This window comes from Leptonychotes weddellii, chromosome 4 (assembly GCF_054177405.1).
Source record: "Leptonychotes weddellii isolate Sample4059 chromosome 4, ASM5417740v2, whole genome shotgun sequence".
Classification (NCBI taxonomy): Eukaryota; Metazoa; Chordata; class Mammalia; order Carnivora; family Phocidae; genus Leptonychotes; species Leptonychotes weddellii.
Genome location: NC_138372.1, coordinates 64,483,433 through 64,499,163, shown reverse-complemented (window position 1 = coordinate 64,499,163; position 15,731 = coordinate 64,483,433). Strand labels below are relative to the sequence as shown.

Below are 15,731 nucleotides of genomic sequence, written 5' to 3'. Positions count from 1 at the left end.
ACATGTCTTTCTCTGATTGACTTATTTCGCTCAGCATAATACCTTCCAGTTCCATTCACGTCGTTGCAAATGGCAAGAGTTCATTCCTTTTGATGGCTGCATAATATTCCATTGTGTATATATACCACATCTTTTTTATCCATTCATCTGTCGATGGGCATCTTGGCTCTTTCCATAGTTTTGCTATTGTGGACATTGCTGCTATAAACATCGGGGTGCACGTATCCCTTCGGATCACTACATTTGTATCTTTGGGGTAAATACCCAGTAGTGCAATTGCTGGGTCGTAGGGCAGCTCTATTTTCAACTTTTTGAGGAACCTCCATACTGTTTTCCAGAGTGGCCGCACCAGCTTGCATTCCCACCAACAGTGTAGGAGGGCTCCCCTTTCTCTGCATCCCTGCCAACATCTGCCGTTTCCTGACCTGTTAATTTTAGCCATTCTGACTGGTGTGAGGTGGTATCTCATTGAGGTTTTGATTTGGATTTCCCTGACAGCAGTGATACTTAATTACTTAACTATTCTATTCTGCCTTTCTGTATTACCTTAGTGTAAATCTTTCAACAGCTTGCTTAGTTACCTGTAAGAAGTATTTATTTTTTATTTTTGACATTGCCGAAGTATAAGTTCTTTAGTTAGTCCCCTAATTTGTGAATACTGCCATAAAATAAAACTTTCCCCATAAAATGAAGTAAAGGATAACTGAAAATCTTGTGATCCCTGTAGACTACATCTGCACTGTGAGATATGGAACAATACTGTGTTGATATGTGGATTCTAGGTGGCTGGATAGGACTCATTCTATTGGTGTCTTGTTCTTATAGTCCAGCTATGCAGCATCCATGATTTAAATTTGGATCTCGGTAAAAAAGATAAATTACTACATTAGGAACATTCAGGGAACCTTCTGAATAGGTGATATTATAAATTTTAAGTTCACGGATCAGAAGGTCAGCTTTCACACGAGTGTGAATCTGGCTGAGATACAAAGAAATAAGAAACTTCAATGATTTAATATTTATTTTGTTATCTTAAATGAACACTAGATACAAAGGTAGCAACTATGGATATTTTTGTATTTTTCCCAATTTAGGGTAATATTCTCATGACATTAAATGGTGTCAATCTACAAAGCTTACTCATTATAGAAATTATGAATGACAGAGGAATAATAAAATGTATTACTTACCTTTCCAGAAACAATCTTTTCATAAATCTGAATTGGTTGGTCTGCAAAGAATGGGGGGTAGCCCGCTGCCATTTCATAGATTAACACGCCTAATGCCCACCAATCCACTGCCTTATTGTAGCCCTAAGATAAACAGCAGAAACTATCATTTATTACTTAATCTACTCAGAAGAGAATGAAGTCACAGATGATTTCAAAATGATCTACAAGCATATGAAATTTGTTAAAGAGCAGTTGCTGAGCAGCTAGATATTCAGGATAGAATAAAAAATGAACAAAATATATCAGGTCACATTTTATCAAATAAAAGGAAATGACGTACATGAAAGTACACTACAACCCAAATGTACAATCCTAAGGTTATTTTTAATTGTTTTTTTCTCTCATACTAAACTTGCCAAAATTAAGAACTAGCAGTATTTATAAGAAAATAAAAATAAAATATTAACATGTTTATATAAAGTTTGTTATCAATTATGATCAATGTCAGTTGGCACAAAAGATTATGGGGAAAAAAACCCAACTCAATCATGGAGAGAAGAATTGAGTTCTTGCCACATCTTTTGTTCTGCCCTCAAATTACCCTCACCACTCCCCATACTCCAAATTTTTTTTTTAAATTTTAGCTTTACAAACTATTTAATTTTCAAATTATTAGGTAAAATATACTATAATATAGAGATTTTTTTTCTTTATGTGTTTTTAAAGGGAGACTAGCATAAAAAGAATAGCACTTTGTTTCACTAATAGAAATGGGCATCAACTTTGCTTTAATTCTTTTAATTCAACTCACGATTAATGTCATTCATTACAGTATTTTTACTATAATGAAGGCATGTGATGTTGAGCCAGAACCTTTTATTAAACTTTGATTTCTATTTTTGAGATTGTTGTGTTAATGTTTATAAAAACTATACCAGATTTTAATACCCTAGGTATAGAGAATTAAATCAGTAAGAAAAACTAAATTACAACAGATAAATGGGCAAAAGACATGAACTAATAATTCAGATACACACACACCTAAAACCCACCAAATGTCTATAAAGCATTAAAAAAATCTAATAACCAAAGATGAGACTTAAAATTATAAAATATCACTTACTGCCTATTAGTAATGATTTTAAAAATAAGAATATCTAATGCTAGACAGTGTGACTAAACAGTCACTCTCACACTGCTAGAAAGAGTGTAAAATGTTACAATCTTTTTGAAAAGCACTCTGGCAATATTTATGGAGAGACTTAAAAATGTTCATACCCTTCGTCCCAGTAATTCTACTTCTGGGAATCTGCCCTGGAAAAATAATTTGAAATGCAGAAAAAGCTTTACGTACAAAATGTTTATGTTTATTACAGTTATTTATAATAGCAAAAAAAGAAAAAGAAAAAGGAATGTCCTGAACATTTGGCAATAGAAGAATGGCAAAATACTTTTTGATATATTTGCAAACAAGCCATTAGAATGATGTTTGCATGCTTGTTATCATTCAAGTGTAAAAAGCTGAGTACAAACTATACATTCACTATATCTCAACTATGATAACATGCACGGAAAAATATATTGAAATATTTTTTTTTTTAAAAAGGCTGTCTCTGGATGGTGAGATGATAGGTTTTTTGGTTGTTTCTTTTTATTTCTCTGCCTTTTCCAAATTTTGTGCAATGAACATCTATTACTTTTACAATATATACACATTTTTTAAAGTTTTGGTGCTTATTCTGTCATCACATTGTTAAGTGTTCTCACAGAAAAAAATGTGTTAACAGCAATGATATTTAGATTACAAAAGACTGAAAAGTTATAGATGATTTAAATTATAGATAACGAGAGGAAAGTTGAATGAGGTCATTTATTTTATTCTTATATTTCTATAGGTTAGCCAAATTTCAATTATTCAAGGGGTGGTTTTCCAGTTTGTAAATATCAAGGCATGTGTGCTATCCATTTTTCTTTCCTTGTCACTATTTGTGTTCAGTCATTGTTAATTTCTCCTTTCTAGCTTTCCCCACATAGGGATGGCAGTGGGAAGGAAAACAACTGAAACCATCCTTTTAGATATGATACAAATTTCTCTCACCACATTTTCACTGCTTTGAAAAGTAGAACTATCTTCAAAAAGACTATACTCAATTGCTATAATCCTGTTTTAAACTAAAAAGAAATTTGCATACATTTCTTTCATTTAATTGGTAAAGTTGGAACAGAAGAATTGAGAACTAGTACATATCATTTTTACATTTGCCTTGTGGGATAACACACACAAAGGTTTCCCGCCTTCCTGTTACTGGGAATAATTATGAAAAGGCTATGATTTTGCTTTCAAAACATGGACTTTCTCCTTTTCTTTTTACTACATCTATATGAGATGATGTATGTTAATTAAACATATGGTGGTAATCTATTCCACAATCTATGTAAATCAAACCATCATGCGGTATTGTATGCCTTAAACTTATACAGTGATATATGGCAGTTATTCTCAGTAAAACTGGAAGAAAAAAATGTGGATCTGGAGGTTAGATTTATTCACATTATTTTTTTGAGGTATAGTTGACATACAATATTACTTGCAGGTGGACAATAGAGTGATTCAACATTTTATTTTATTTATTTATTTTTCTTAAAGATTTTATTTATTTATTTGACAGAGAGAGACACAGCGAGAGAGGGAATACAAGCAGGGGGGAGTGGGAGAGGGAGAAGCAGGCTCCCCGCCAAACAGGGAGCCCGATGCGGGGCTCGATCCCGGAACCTGAGATCATGACCTGAGACGAAGGCAGATGCTTAACGACTGAGCCACCCAGGCGCCCCTGATTCAACATTTTATATGTATTATGAAATGGTCACCACGATAAATCTAGTTATCATGTGCCACAATACAAAGGTATCACAATATTATTGACTATATTTCCTATGTTCTACCATACTATTTCTCTTAGATCCAGAGTTAAAATTGAGAGGTTACTGGATTAGTGGTAGACTGTAAGTATTTATTATTTTAGTAATCAAACAGACATAAATTCGTAATTTAGATTAGGTAAAAGTGTAATATTAGATCAGTAAACTATTTTTGTAAAAGTCCACAGTGATGCATGCCTTATATTTTTACTTCTTACATAATGGCATTATAAATATACCTTGCTGAGGATTATCTCTGGAGCCAAATATTCTGGAGTACCACATAATGTCCAAGTTCTGCCTTTAACTCTTTTGGCAAACCCAAAGTCTGTAACCTATAAAAAACAAACAAATAAACAAACTTGTGAACATTCATTAGTTCACAATAAACATATTTATCATACCTAAATTGAAAGTTAAAAATCAGGGTTAAATTAAAACCGTGAAAAAAATTAAGTCAATATAATTGAGATTAATCCATGCCGGCCACTATTAGTGAATGAAGGTTCACTCTGGAGAACTTTCCCTGACTCAAAGAAATAAACATCAAAAAAGGTAACAGTAAATAGTTTTAACAAAAATGAAGCAGTGCCAAAAGTAGTCCTTGAGTCTAGCATATGCTCTGCCATGAATTATGTCATCAGAAGTGCAAAAGTATCAACAGGAGAACCTACTGATAACTGTAAATAGGAATGCTCTCACTCTACTGATAAAAACAGCAGAAAGAAAACACCTCCACTCGTTGAGTACTGGTAGCCAGGGCGCTTTGGCAGCTGCACTGTGGTGTTAAGGGGTAACAGGCTCTAGAGACACACTGGGTTCAAATTCTGACTCTACTGCCTGTGTGACCTGCTTGCCTTAATGTCGTCAGCCTTAAAATGAGGATAACAGCAGGACTTACACGTTATAAGGTTATCAGGGCTAAAAAAGATGATACATGTAAAACACTTGGAATAATGCCTGGCACCAAATGAGAGCTCACAAATTTAGCTATTCTATATATTTCTATATGTAGGATCCTGTGTTCCGTCCACAACTATAGACCATGGGAGGTATAAACAGGTTCTATTCTTGATGGGATTTTAGGTCTCTGTAATAGTGGCAGAACTATGAGCTCAATTTAAGCTATTAGGAAGAAGTAATTGTCTCGCTCAAAGAAAAAAAATCCAATATTGATAGTTGAGGTTAAAGACATACAACTTTACCTAGTATTTTCTCAAATACATTATATAAATGTGTTCAAGTCATACCTGGATATACCCTTGATGGTCAATTAAGAGATTTTCAGGTTTTAGATCTCTGTAGATGAGGTCTAGTGAATGGAGGTACTCGAATGTTAGCACTATCTGAGCTGCATAGAACCGTGCATGGGGTTCACTACAAAGAAAAAAACATGGATTTTTCTATAAAATGGGTTAACACATGGTAATTAATAGATTATGTAAAAAACTTAATATGGGGTAGAGATATTTTGGAAGCAAAAAATTTTCTTTTGAACATATATAAAGAATCTTCTTAGTTTTCGAGTATCTACTAAACCTCTGAATTATCTTCAAATAATACTTTTTAGTATACTTAGGAAGCAGCACATACTGAAGAAAAACATAACTCTAAAATAGTCATCTTATTTTAAATTATTATTTGCCATATTAGAAGATACTGATGTCTTTATAATTATGTCTGACCTTGAGAATGACTGAAGAGCAAATGTGTCAATTACATTGTCTATCAGGCCACTGTTACTTCTGATACGCTCTGTCTGCCTTTCTCACAAATTTAAGTGCTTAAAGAATTTCACTACACAGAAGTTGTTTAACTGCATTAATCTGAAGACTAATGTCATTTCACCCAGACTATTCCTATTACAAAAATGATATAGTCTCATTAAAAAATTAATCATAAAATATTGATGAAGAGTAAAGAGCACCCATAATCCTATCCAGAAACCATAGATACAATCCCAGTGTCTGAATTTCCAAATCTTCTATGCATGTTTACACAGATATATAAACATAGATGTAAACAGTATGTGTAAACATGTCCAGTTCTTGTATGCACAAATCAGATCAATTGATAGATCAGTGCAATGTTGATGCCACATTCTGAGTATTACTCCAAAGGATGTACTGATTTTCTAATTTGAGTTTCTATTTCATCTTCTAGCGTACACAATGAATTCTGCTAATTGGCCTGATAAACTGCAATGACTTTCAGATTTATGTCCTCAGTGAATAACATGAACTATGAATAGAATTTCCCTCAAGATGGCTGGCATTAATTTGATCTCATAGCACCAGAAATAGAAATTCCAAAAAAGATTATATATGCTGCTCCTTTTACTTGTCACTGTATTTCCTAGGTTCTAGCCTGATACATATCAGATGCTAAGAAAATATTTGTTGAGTAAATGAGTATGTAAAGAAAAATACTTTTAGGGGAAAATATTTTATAATACCTTTAGAGTTTTAGCCCCACCTCAAGACTGTAAAATCTGTATCATACATTGTATGACAAGGAATGGGGGAGGGACATTTTAAAGGGAAATTGGAAGAATCATCCTTGTCATTGAAATATCCCTAACTTTGGAAATATTTGACTTGGAAGGTCCCCTCCAATTTTCCATGCATCTGTAAATACAAGATGCACATAGCATCTTATACTTATAAATAAATACAAATTTATCAGAACAAATATAAGATGCACTAAGCATTTTACATTTATTTCCACACACTGACATGTGAGTGGAGGAATATGATCATTACATAGATCTGTAATCAAATTGTTGAAAGAGGAAAGCAAAATATTCTGTAGGAAGACTTAATGCTGAAGCAGCTTTAAATCTAGACAGTTGCTGTTTAAGTAGAGACTCATAGTGACTGCCCTGATTCTGGTTAAAGCCATGCTCAGCAATAACTCAGTATTCTTTTTGCCTCAAAGTTTCTAAAATAGGAGTTAGCAACCTCTCAAGTGTACATGTAGTACGAGTGAAAGATTAGAAAAGAGAGTGTCTCAGTGTGAATTATTGCAATCAACTTGCTTTTCCTCCGAGTACCAAGTCAAGTATTAAAGAAATACCAGTGTAGGGAGTTGCAAAGGAAAGAAATTAGTTATTACAGAAAATGGACAAAATAGTTTTTGAAGCCAGGTTTAGGTGTAGTGTTTCAGTGTAAAACTTTGAATTATCATAGGGCAATCTGAGGATTCTGGGCCTGTGTGGATAAGAGTAGTAGGAAAGAGGACAACAGGAGGTGAAAGGAATCATTAAAAATAAACAGAAGTTGCTCTGCATTAGCACAGTGCCTGATACATATTAGGTGCCTTATCATATTAGGTCAATAAATGAATTTTGGCTTAGGCCTCAGGTAACTAAAATAACTCTAATGTTGGCCCATAATTGAATATGATCTTGTGATAATCTGAGTCTATCATCATCTTTTTTCCGAGTCGGATTACGATCATCAGCCCAGTTTGAACTCTGACACGTGCTTTCATCATGCCAACACATAATGTGCTAAATGAAGCTGGACCTGCTCTGGGTTTCAGCTTCATTCTATTAGTGATTACTAATAAACAGTAGTAGCTTACAAACTATTACACACAGGTAAGGTTAACAGAATCTATTTTTAAAACTGTGTAGCCTTGGGGCGCCTGGGTGGCTCAGTCGTTAAGCGTCTGCCTTCGGCTCAGGTCATGATCCCAGGGTCCTGGGATCGAGCCCCGCATCGGGCTCCCTGCTCCACGGGAAGCCTGCTTCTCCCTCTCCTATTCCCCCTGCTTGTATTCCCTCTCTCGCTGTGTCTCTCTCTGTCAAATAAATAAATAAAATCTTTAAAAAAAAAAAAAACTGTGTAGCCTTGTAAGTAATAACCTAATGTAAGGTAGAAACTCTTTATTTATTTTAAAGATTTTATTTCTTTATTTGAGAGAGAGACAGCAAAAGCAGGGGGAAGCAGCAGGCAGAGGGAGAGGGAGAAGCAGATTCCCCGCTGAGCAGGGAGCCTGATGTGGGGCTCGATCTCAGGACTCTGAGATCATGACCTTAGCTGAAGGCAGATGCTTAACCGATTGAGCCACCCAGGCGCCCCAAACTCTTTAAATTACATATATATTTTTAAAACTCAACATAGCAACAACTTTAAGAGAATTAAATTTGTTTGAAACAAACTTTCATAATCTCATCACTATGGTACTGTTATTATCTTTTCTATGTACTCCCTTTCTTATCTTCATCTTTACACAAACCTCTTCCCCAGAGTTGTATTATTAATATTTGTTCAATTAATATTAGTATGTTTAAATTAAATTTTTGCATCTTCTGAAAATTCTTTAAATAATGGACCTTCATAATACCTACCAATGGTAGAATATTTACAATGGTAATTGGTGCTTTCATTTTATTTTTATTTATTTTTAAGATTTTTAAAATTTATTTGAGAGAAAGTACACATGAGCGGGGGGTGGGGGAGCAGACAGAGGGAGAGGGAGAAGCAGACTCCCTGCTGAGCAGGGAGCCCGATACAGGGCTTGATCCCAGGACTCTGAGATCATGACCTGAGCCGAAGGCAGTTGCTTAACCAACTGAGCCACCCAGGCACCCCTTTCATTTGATTTTTAAAACTTAGTATGGTGTGGGGGCGCCTAGGTGGCTCAGTCATTAAGCGTCTGCCTTCGGCTCAGGTCATGATCCCAGGGTCCTGGGATGGAGCCCCGCATCGGGCTCCCTGCTCGGCGGGAAACCTGCTTCTCCCTCTCCCACTCCCCCTGCTTGTGTTCCCTCTCTCGCTGTCTCTCTCTGTCAAATAAATAAATAAAATCTTTAAAAAAAAAAAAACAAAAAAAACTTAGTATGGTGTGGCCTCTTATTAATGTTTCTACATAATTTCTTCATATAGCTAACATATTACTAAATTAAATGAAATAAATTTTTAGCATTGACAATAACTTAAAAATTTGGTTTTAAACAAACACACAGCATATAAAGATTTGAGGAGGATAAAATATTAGTTACCTGAACCTTCCAATTCTTCTTAGATGTGAAAACATTTCACCCCCAGGGACATATTCCATAACCATGTATAAATTAGAATTATCCTATGAATAAATAAGAATAAATCAAAATTATGAAACCTAGCTTATTTCAAGAAAATATTTTAAGATAACACCATGTTAAATTAGAAAAAGACAAATTTAAAAATCCACCCGAGAGATTACTAACACTGGGAAAGAGAATAAATGGAAGAGGCTCTAATTTTTCTACTATGAGGAATTCATTTTTTTTTCCTCCTAGTTTTCTTGCCACAAATTAGTCTGGGATTTTTGCTGTTCCTGTCCTTGCAGGGAACACTAACTTTTGAACAATTAAGACACTGAGGCAATGACTTAATGCTATAGTGTATGCAAAGGAGTAACAGTTAAAATAACAATTTGAAAAAGTAAGAATGTTAACATTTTATGTACTAAATTAGGTCAGAGAGATTAATGATTTTTAACATCATCCTAAATACACAGATGTTCATCTGATTTAAAGAATAAAGGAGGAAAAGGAAAAAGGTTAAAATGGTTCATATGAATCAATATTGCAGAGATGCCAAGAATCATTCTAAAGAGCTGAGAAGCTGCCAACTTCAAGAATAAATCTTGTGTAATTTTATGAGACACTTGAATGGAAGGCCAAAGACTGTTCTGCCTTATATAAATGGAAAGACTAGAACAAATTAACATGGAAAAGAAGATGGTAAGATTGTATCAGAAAAGGTTTAAAAGGAAGGGTATGTGGGTACATTCATTTGCATGAGTTTAAGAACTGCTTAATAAGATATTTCTATGGATTTTGATAAATTGAAAATATTTGAATTTGTAATACCATCTCATGAAAAATTACACATTACCTTTAAAAATTTCCCTACGGAGAACCAAAACCTTGTCAAATGTTAACCTAAGTTTGTAAGCACAATAGGATTTAATTACATAACATCTAAATATATTACTTTTTTGTTTATTCATATTCTCCAGGTTTATCATCTGGCTTAGAATTCTATCATAGTTTCATATTTTTAAAAATGTATGAGGGTAAAAATATTTTGTTTGAATTCTGTAAATTCTACCTTAAAAGAGTACTCCAGTCGAACAAGAAAAGGAAAATTCACCGCCTGTAATATTCTTTTCTCATTCAAGGTGTGCTCTATTTGCTTCAGTTTAACAACCTGTGATTAAGAGATAAATATATTTAATGTACTTGAACAGAATTTAAAATTTACTATAATTTTAAAAGAAAAAACTTAAAATGCTTCTCATGTAATAATGAGCTTGGATAAGCAAAATCACTAAGTTGGATAAGGTGATATTAACTACCAACTAGGTTTATCAGATTCAAATGAAAAACCTAACAACAGATTAAAATTTGGTCTAAAGAAGGTCAACTATGATTTTCAGTCAAGAAGCAAAAGCTAAGAAGAAATAGACTCCTAATACATTACTTAAAAAATTAGTATGTGAAAATGCTTAGCTCCTAATGACCTATAGTCAGTACACTAAAGCAGTTGGTACAAATCACTGCAATAAGTAGGTATTGATTTTAAGTCTTCAGAAGATCAGCAAGGAAATTAAGGACTGAAGAAAAGCCAATAATTGAAAAACAGTGGGTAAAAATGAACAATCTGTTCATTTCCTAATACCTGAATAAATATAAGATTAAATTCTAAAAATTCAATTTGTGCAGCCACAAGAGAGGACACACAAAATACTGGCAAAAAACCAACTGTGTCTTTTTTTTTTTTTTTAATTTTTTAAAATTTTATTTTATTATGTTATGTTAGTCAACATACATTACATCATTAGTTTTTGATGTAGTGTTCTATGGTTCATTGTTTGCGTATAACACCCAGTGCTCCATTCAATACTTGCCCTCCGTAATACCCATCACCGGGCTAACCCATCCCCCCACCCCACTCCCCTCTAAAACCCTCAGCTTGTTTCTCAGAGTCTATAGTCTCTCATGGTTCGTCTCCCCCTCTAATTTCCCCCCCTTCATTTTCCCTTTCTCCAATCTTTTTTTTTTTTTTTTTAACATATAATGTATTATTTGTTTCAGGGGTACAGGTCTGTGATTTATCAGTCTTAAACAATTTGCAGCACTCACCATAGCACATACCCTCCCCAATGTCTATCACCCAGCCACCCCATCCCTCTCACACCCCCACCACTCCAGCAACCCTCAGTTTGTCAACTACGTCTTTATAACAAATAGGTCATTTAGGATTAATCAAGCTTCCTCTGGATTATCTACTCAATTAATACATAGCAGGGGAAAGCAACTTATCTTCATGAAGACTATGTTTCTATCCCACATGTGATTCCATTTTTAATTTAAGAAAAGGTGACCTTAGGGAGATATAAATAACCGTCCAGTATATGTGTAAGTCATTAGAATGTGGCATTCTTTCTTGCTAGAGGCTTACTGTCAGTGTGGGATAGTCACAGAGTTGAAGAAGTTGAACATAAATAAGAAAGGTAAAGATACCATCCAGTTATTAGTATATACAGTTATAGTATAAAAATAATACTGAGCAAAGATTACTTGACTGAGAGTCAGAAGATCTGTATTCTAATCTAGGCCTTCTAATCAAGAAGTTTCGTGATTTTGGAGATGTTATTTCAACTCTTAGGATTTCAGGGGTTTTTTTAATCTGTAATATGAAGTGGCTGCACCACTTCCATCCAAATTCTAACTAGTTACAGAACTAACTAGTCCATACTTATCACAATAAATTATGTAACATTAGCTGGAAAATTACTATTGCTTTGTATTTACTTTTAAAAATATATAGGCTTAAAATTTTTTTTTTTTAATTTTAGCTGTTTCAGGTTCACAGAATTGAGCAGAAGATACAGAGATTTTCCATGAGACTCCCTTCGCCACACGGGCATAGCCTCCCCCACTATCAAAATCCCCCCCACCAGAGTGGTACATTTGTTACAAGTGATGAACCTACATTGACACATCTTTATCATCCAGAGTCCATAGTTTATGCTAGGGTTTACTCTTGGTGTTGTACATTCTGTGGGTTTGGACAAATGGATAATGACATGTGAGCACCATTATAATACCACACTGAGTACTTTTCACTGCCCTTAAATTTCTCTGTGCTCCACTTAATCATCCATTCCTTCCTACTAACCCCAGGCAATCACTGATCTTTTTACTGTCTTCACAATTTTGCCTTTTCCAGAATGTCATATAGTTGGAATCATAGAGTATGTAGCCTTTTCAAATTGGCTTCTTTCACTTAGTAATATGCATTTAAAGTTCTTACATGTCTTTTCATGGCTTGATAGCTCATTTCTTTTGAGGGCTGAATAATATTTCATTGTCTAGATGTAACACATTGTTTATTTCTGTATATTATCATATAGTAGCCTTTTAGTTAGGCATTGACAATGTGTTTCCTTTGAAGAAGTAATAAAAACTGCAATAGATAGGCTTTCTGCATTATAGCTCTAAGGCAACTATGTGTATGTAGGGCATAACAATTAAAAATAGAAATAAATGATATACGATATATATATGATAAAAGAACTGGCAAAGCATAAATGCCTAGTTAATTTTTAAGTTAATTTAAAAAGTTAACTAATTAAAATCTAATTTACTTTTAAATGTGCATACTACTACATACAAGGCATAATAATACAATTGAGATAAAGACAATGAAGTGTCTGCCTTAATGCTGCATAAAATCTATTTGGAAGTATGGTATATGAATATGTGAATATTAATATGCAAATAGTTGCCAAATGAGAGTTATCATGTTGTAAGTGTTCAGACAAGAAAACGTTTATGTTAGGCCCAGTACATAATCTTTCTAATTCCAGATTCTTCATCTATAAAACATTGATAATAATACCTACTTTAAAAGTGACTGTGTTGCATAATGCATGTGAAGTAATTAACACAATGCCTGGCACAAAATAAAAGCTCAAAAAAATATCAACTGTTATTATAATCTACTAAAAAGGGTGAGAGTTCAGCTGGGCCTTACAGATGAATAGATAACAAAGATTAGGAAAAGAGAGAGGAGATACTGTAGTCAGGGTTAATATCCAGAACAATTACCTGAAGGGGGAAATACACAAAGGTAAGTCTGAGTGCTAGTTTCATCTGACAATAGCTTAGGACAATGCTTCTCAAGATTTGGTAATGAAATATCCCTAAATGGCAGAAAAAAAAATAACAAGTAACCCTGGGAGTTTAGTCCATGTTTTATTTTCAACATTCATATAAAATTTATATTTACTTCTTAATATTTCTGTTGGTTTATGTATATTTAAAAGCATTTACAAATGATTACTTATTGGCTAATTTTTTTTTAGCCAAATACTTGCAGAGTTTTTGATAAGGAAGATGGGCTATATATCATCACATACTCCCCCCAGCCCACCGAGATGGCACTGTATTCTCCTGGGGGTCAAGTTTCAATCAGAGAAGTAGAGAATAGAGGACTTGTAGGAGAACAGTGTGAAATATGACTATGGTAAAGTATGGAAGAAAGTTATGAAGAGTTTGGAAGTAGGATGCAGAGTTCTGCTTTTATTGAATAAATATTAGGAAACTTTTTGAGTGAGTAAATAAAATCATATGATACAGTAAGAAAAACTTTTTTGGCAGTGAGGAAGGGAATTAATAGAAGGTGAAAAGTCTGGGGTTGTGGAAATTAAGATGTTACTGGGAAAGCCCAGTTAATGTTAATGAGGGACCAAACTAGGTGGTGGTAGAAAGGATCTTAGGGGTAACAAATACATTTTAAAGGAAAAAGTAATAAGAAGTATAGGCACAGAAATCAGACCAACCTAGTCAAATTCTTGGTTTATCTTACTAGCCTGTTTGATTTTGGAAAAACTACTTAAATAGAAAGGTCATTGGCTTAAAAGGGAGATTAATGTCACACAAAATTGTGAAGATTCACTGATACAGTAAATATAAAATTCCTAGCAATGCCTGACACACTGTATGTAATGAAGAAATGCGATTTCCTTAATTTCTGTACTGATTCCTTCCCGTTAACCCATACACCCTAAGATAGGAGAAGCCAAAATTGAAAGGTGTGTGACTTCATTAACAGAAAAGAAGGTGATTATGGAGTGTTATTTTATTACTTATCTTTGTCAAATTCAAATAAATAAACTTGAAAAAATTCAAAATATAAAGTCTTTGTAATAGATTCAGAACACTGCCATAGCAGAAATGACTTAGGGTGGCAAATACTCTCTTGCCATGATTTATCTATGAGGTAACCTTCTCAGTAATTTACTTAACAAGTCACTGTCTTGTCAAGAAAAAAAAAGGAATTAAAAACTTCTTCCCTAAATACTTTAAACATAAAAATGGCATATTGTATAACCCTTTTAATATTTTATGACTAAAGCATAGTCTATTAATTCCTTAAGAAAGATAACAAAATATTAGGGGCTATCCAGACAATAACATTTTAATGACAGGTTTAATAAAGAATATTTGATTCAAATCAAAATTTTGAAGTATTCTGTGTGCTACCAACACAAGTGTACAAGTCACTTACTCTCTCTGAGACCCAATGACCCCATCTAGAAAATCAGAGCAAGGACTAGTCGGTCTCTAAGAGCTCTGTGCTCAGATTGTACAAATTAGGGGTGTAGGCTCAAGGATGAATTGAAGCTTGGACAGAATCCAGAGGGAGAATATGAAAACAAGACAAGGGGATAGTCCAGAGATTGAAATTAATGGTCTTTAAAGAGTAGACAGGAAAAAATAATAGGAAAAGATACCTAAAAAAGAAGAGCCCAGAAAGGCGAGCATAATTAGAAGAACAAGGGGTTACAGAATTCCAGGGACAAGAGAGTTTCAAGGGAGTGGTCAGCACAATCAGAGGCTCTAAAATGTCATATAAGATGAGCAAAAAGAGCCCACTGGTTTTGTTGATGAGGCCACTGGACTGGTGATAGAGCCATTTCAGTGGAGTAGCAGGAGGTAGGAGATAAACAAGGAGACAGTTAAATTATTGTGGGTTAAAGAATTAAGAGGAAGTGACTTAGTGGACAGAGTGATTAAACTATTTTTTCAGGAAGCATGTTAAAAAAGTTACATGAAAAAAGGCAGTATTAATTAATTAAATGTGTGTATGGGTGTATTTAATTTTAGAGAGATTTAAGTCATTATTCTTTTCATGTTGGAGGTTAAATTTGTTTTTTATTTTAAAGCATTTTGGACTGGAACTGCAGACCAGTCTAATGCTGTGCTGTCCAACATAGTAGCTACTAGCTACATGTGGTTATTTAACACTTGAAATGTGGCTAACCTGAATGGAGATATACTATAAGTGTAATATATACATCAGATATTGAAGATTTAGTATGAAGGAAGTAAAATATCTCTGTTTTTTGTTAATTACATGTTGCAATGATAATATTTTAGATACACTGGGCTAAATAAAATCTATTAAGATTGACTTCAACTATTTTTTTTTACTTTTTAAATGTGGCTACTAAAAAATTTAAATTTACTTATGTGGCACATTCTATTTCTATTGGACAGCATCAGTCTAGCCATCTGTACCCCTGACTACTAGCTCAGTACCGTTTACTCCACATCCAGCTCAGTATTGTTTACCC

The 15,731-nt window shown here is 33.9% G+C and overlaps 1 protein-coding gene across 7 annotated transcripts in view; it reads right to left on the bottom strand.

Annotated features, from left to right (window-relative positions):
* PRKACB (protein kinase cAMP-activated catalytic subunit beta) overlaps positions 1-15,731 on the bottom strand; it is a 120,727-nt gene that overhangs the window by 17,904 nt on the left and 87,092 nt on the right. For all 7 annotated transcript variants that reach the window (XM_006736935.3, XM_081818671.1, XM_006736932.3 and 4 more), the window contains 5 exons: positions 10,196-10,294; positions 9,100-9,182; positions 5,342-5,468; positions 4,331-4,426; positions 1,191-1,313 (listed from right to left, as the gene is read on the bottom strand). In XM_006736935.3, the coding sequence (XP_006736998.1) occupies positions 1,191-1,313; positions 4,331-4,426; positions 5,342-5,468; positions 9,100-9,182; positions 10,196-10,294 (528 nt within the window). The remainder of the gene's footprint in view (positions 1-1,190; positions 1,314-4,330; positions 4,427-5,341; positions 5,469-9,099; positions 9,183-10,195; positions 10,295-15,731) is intronic.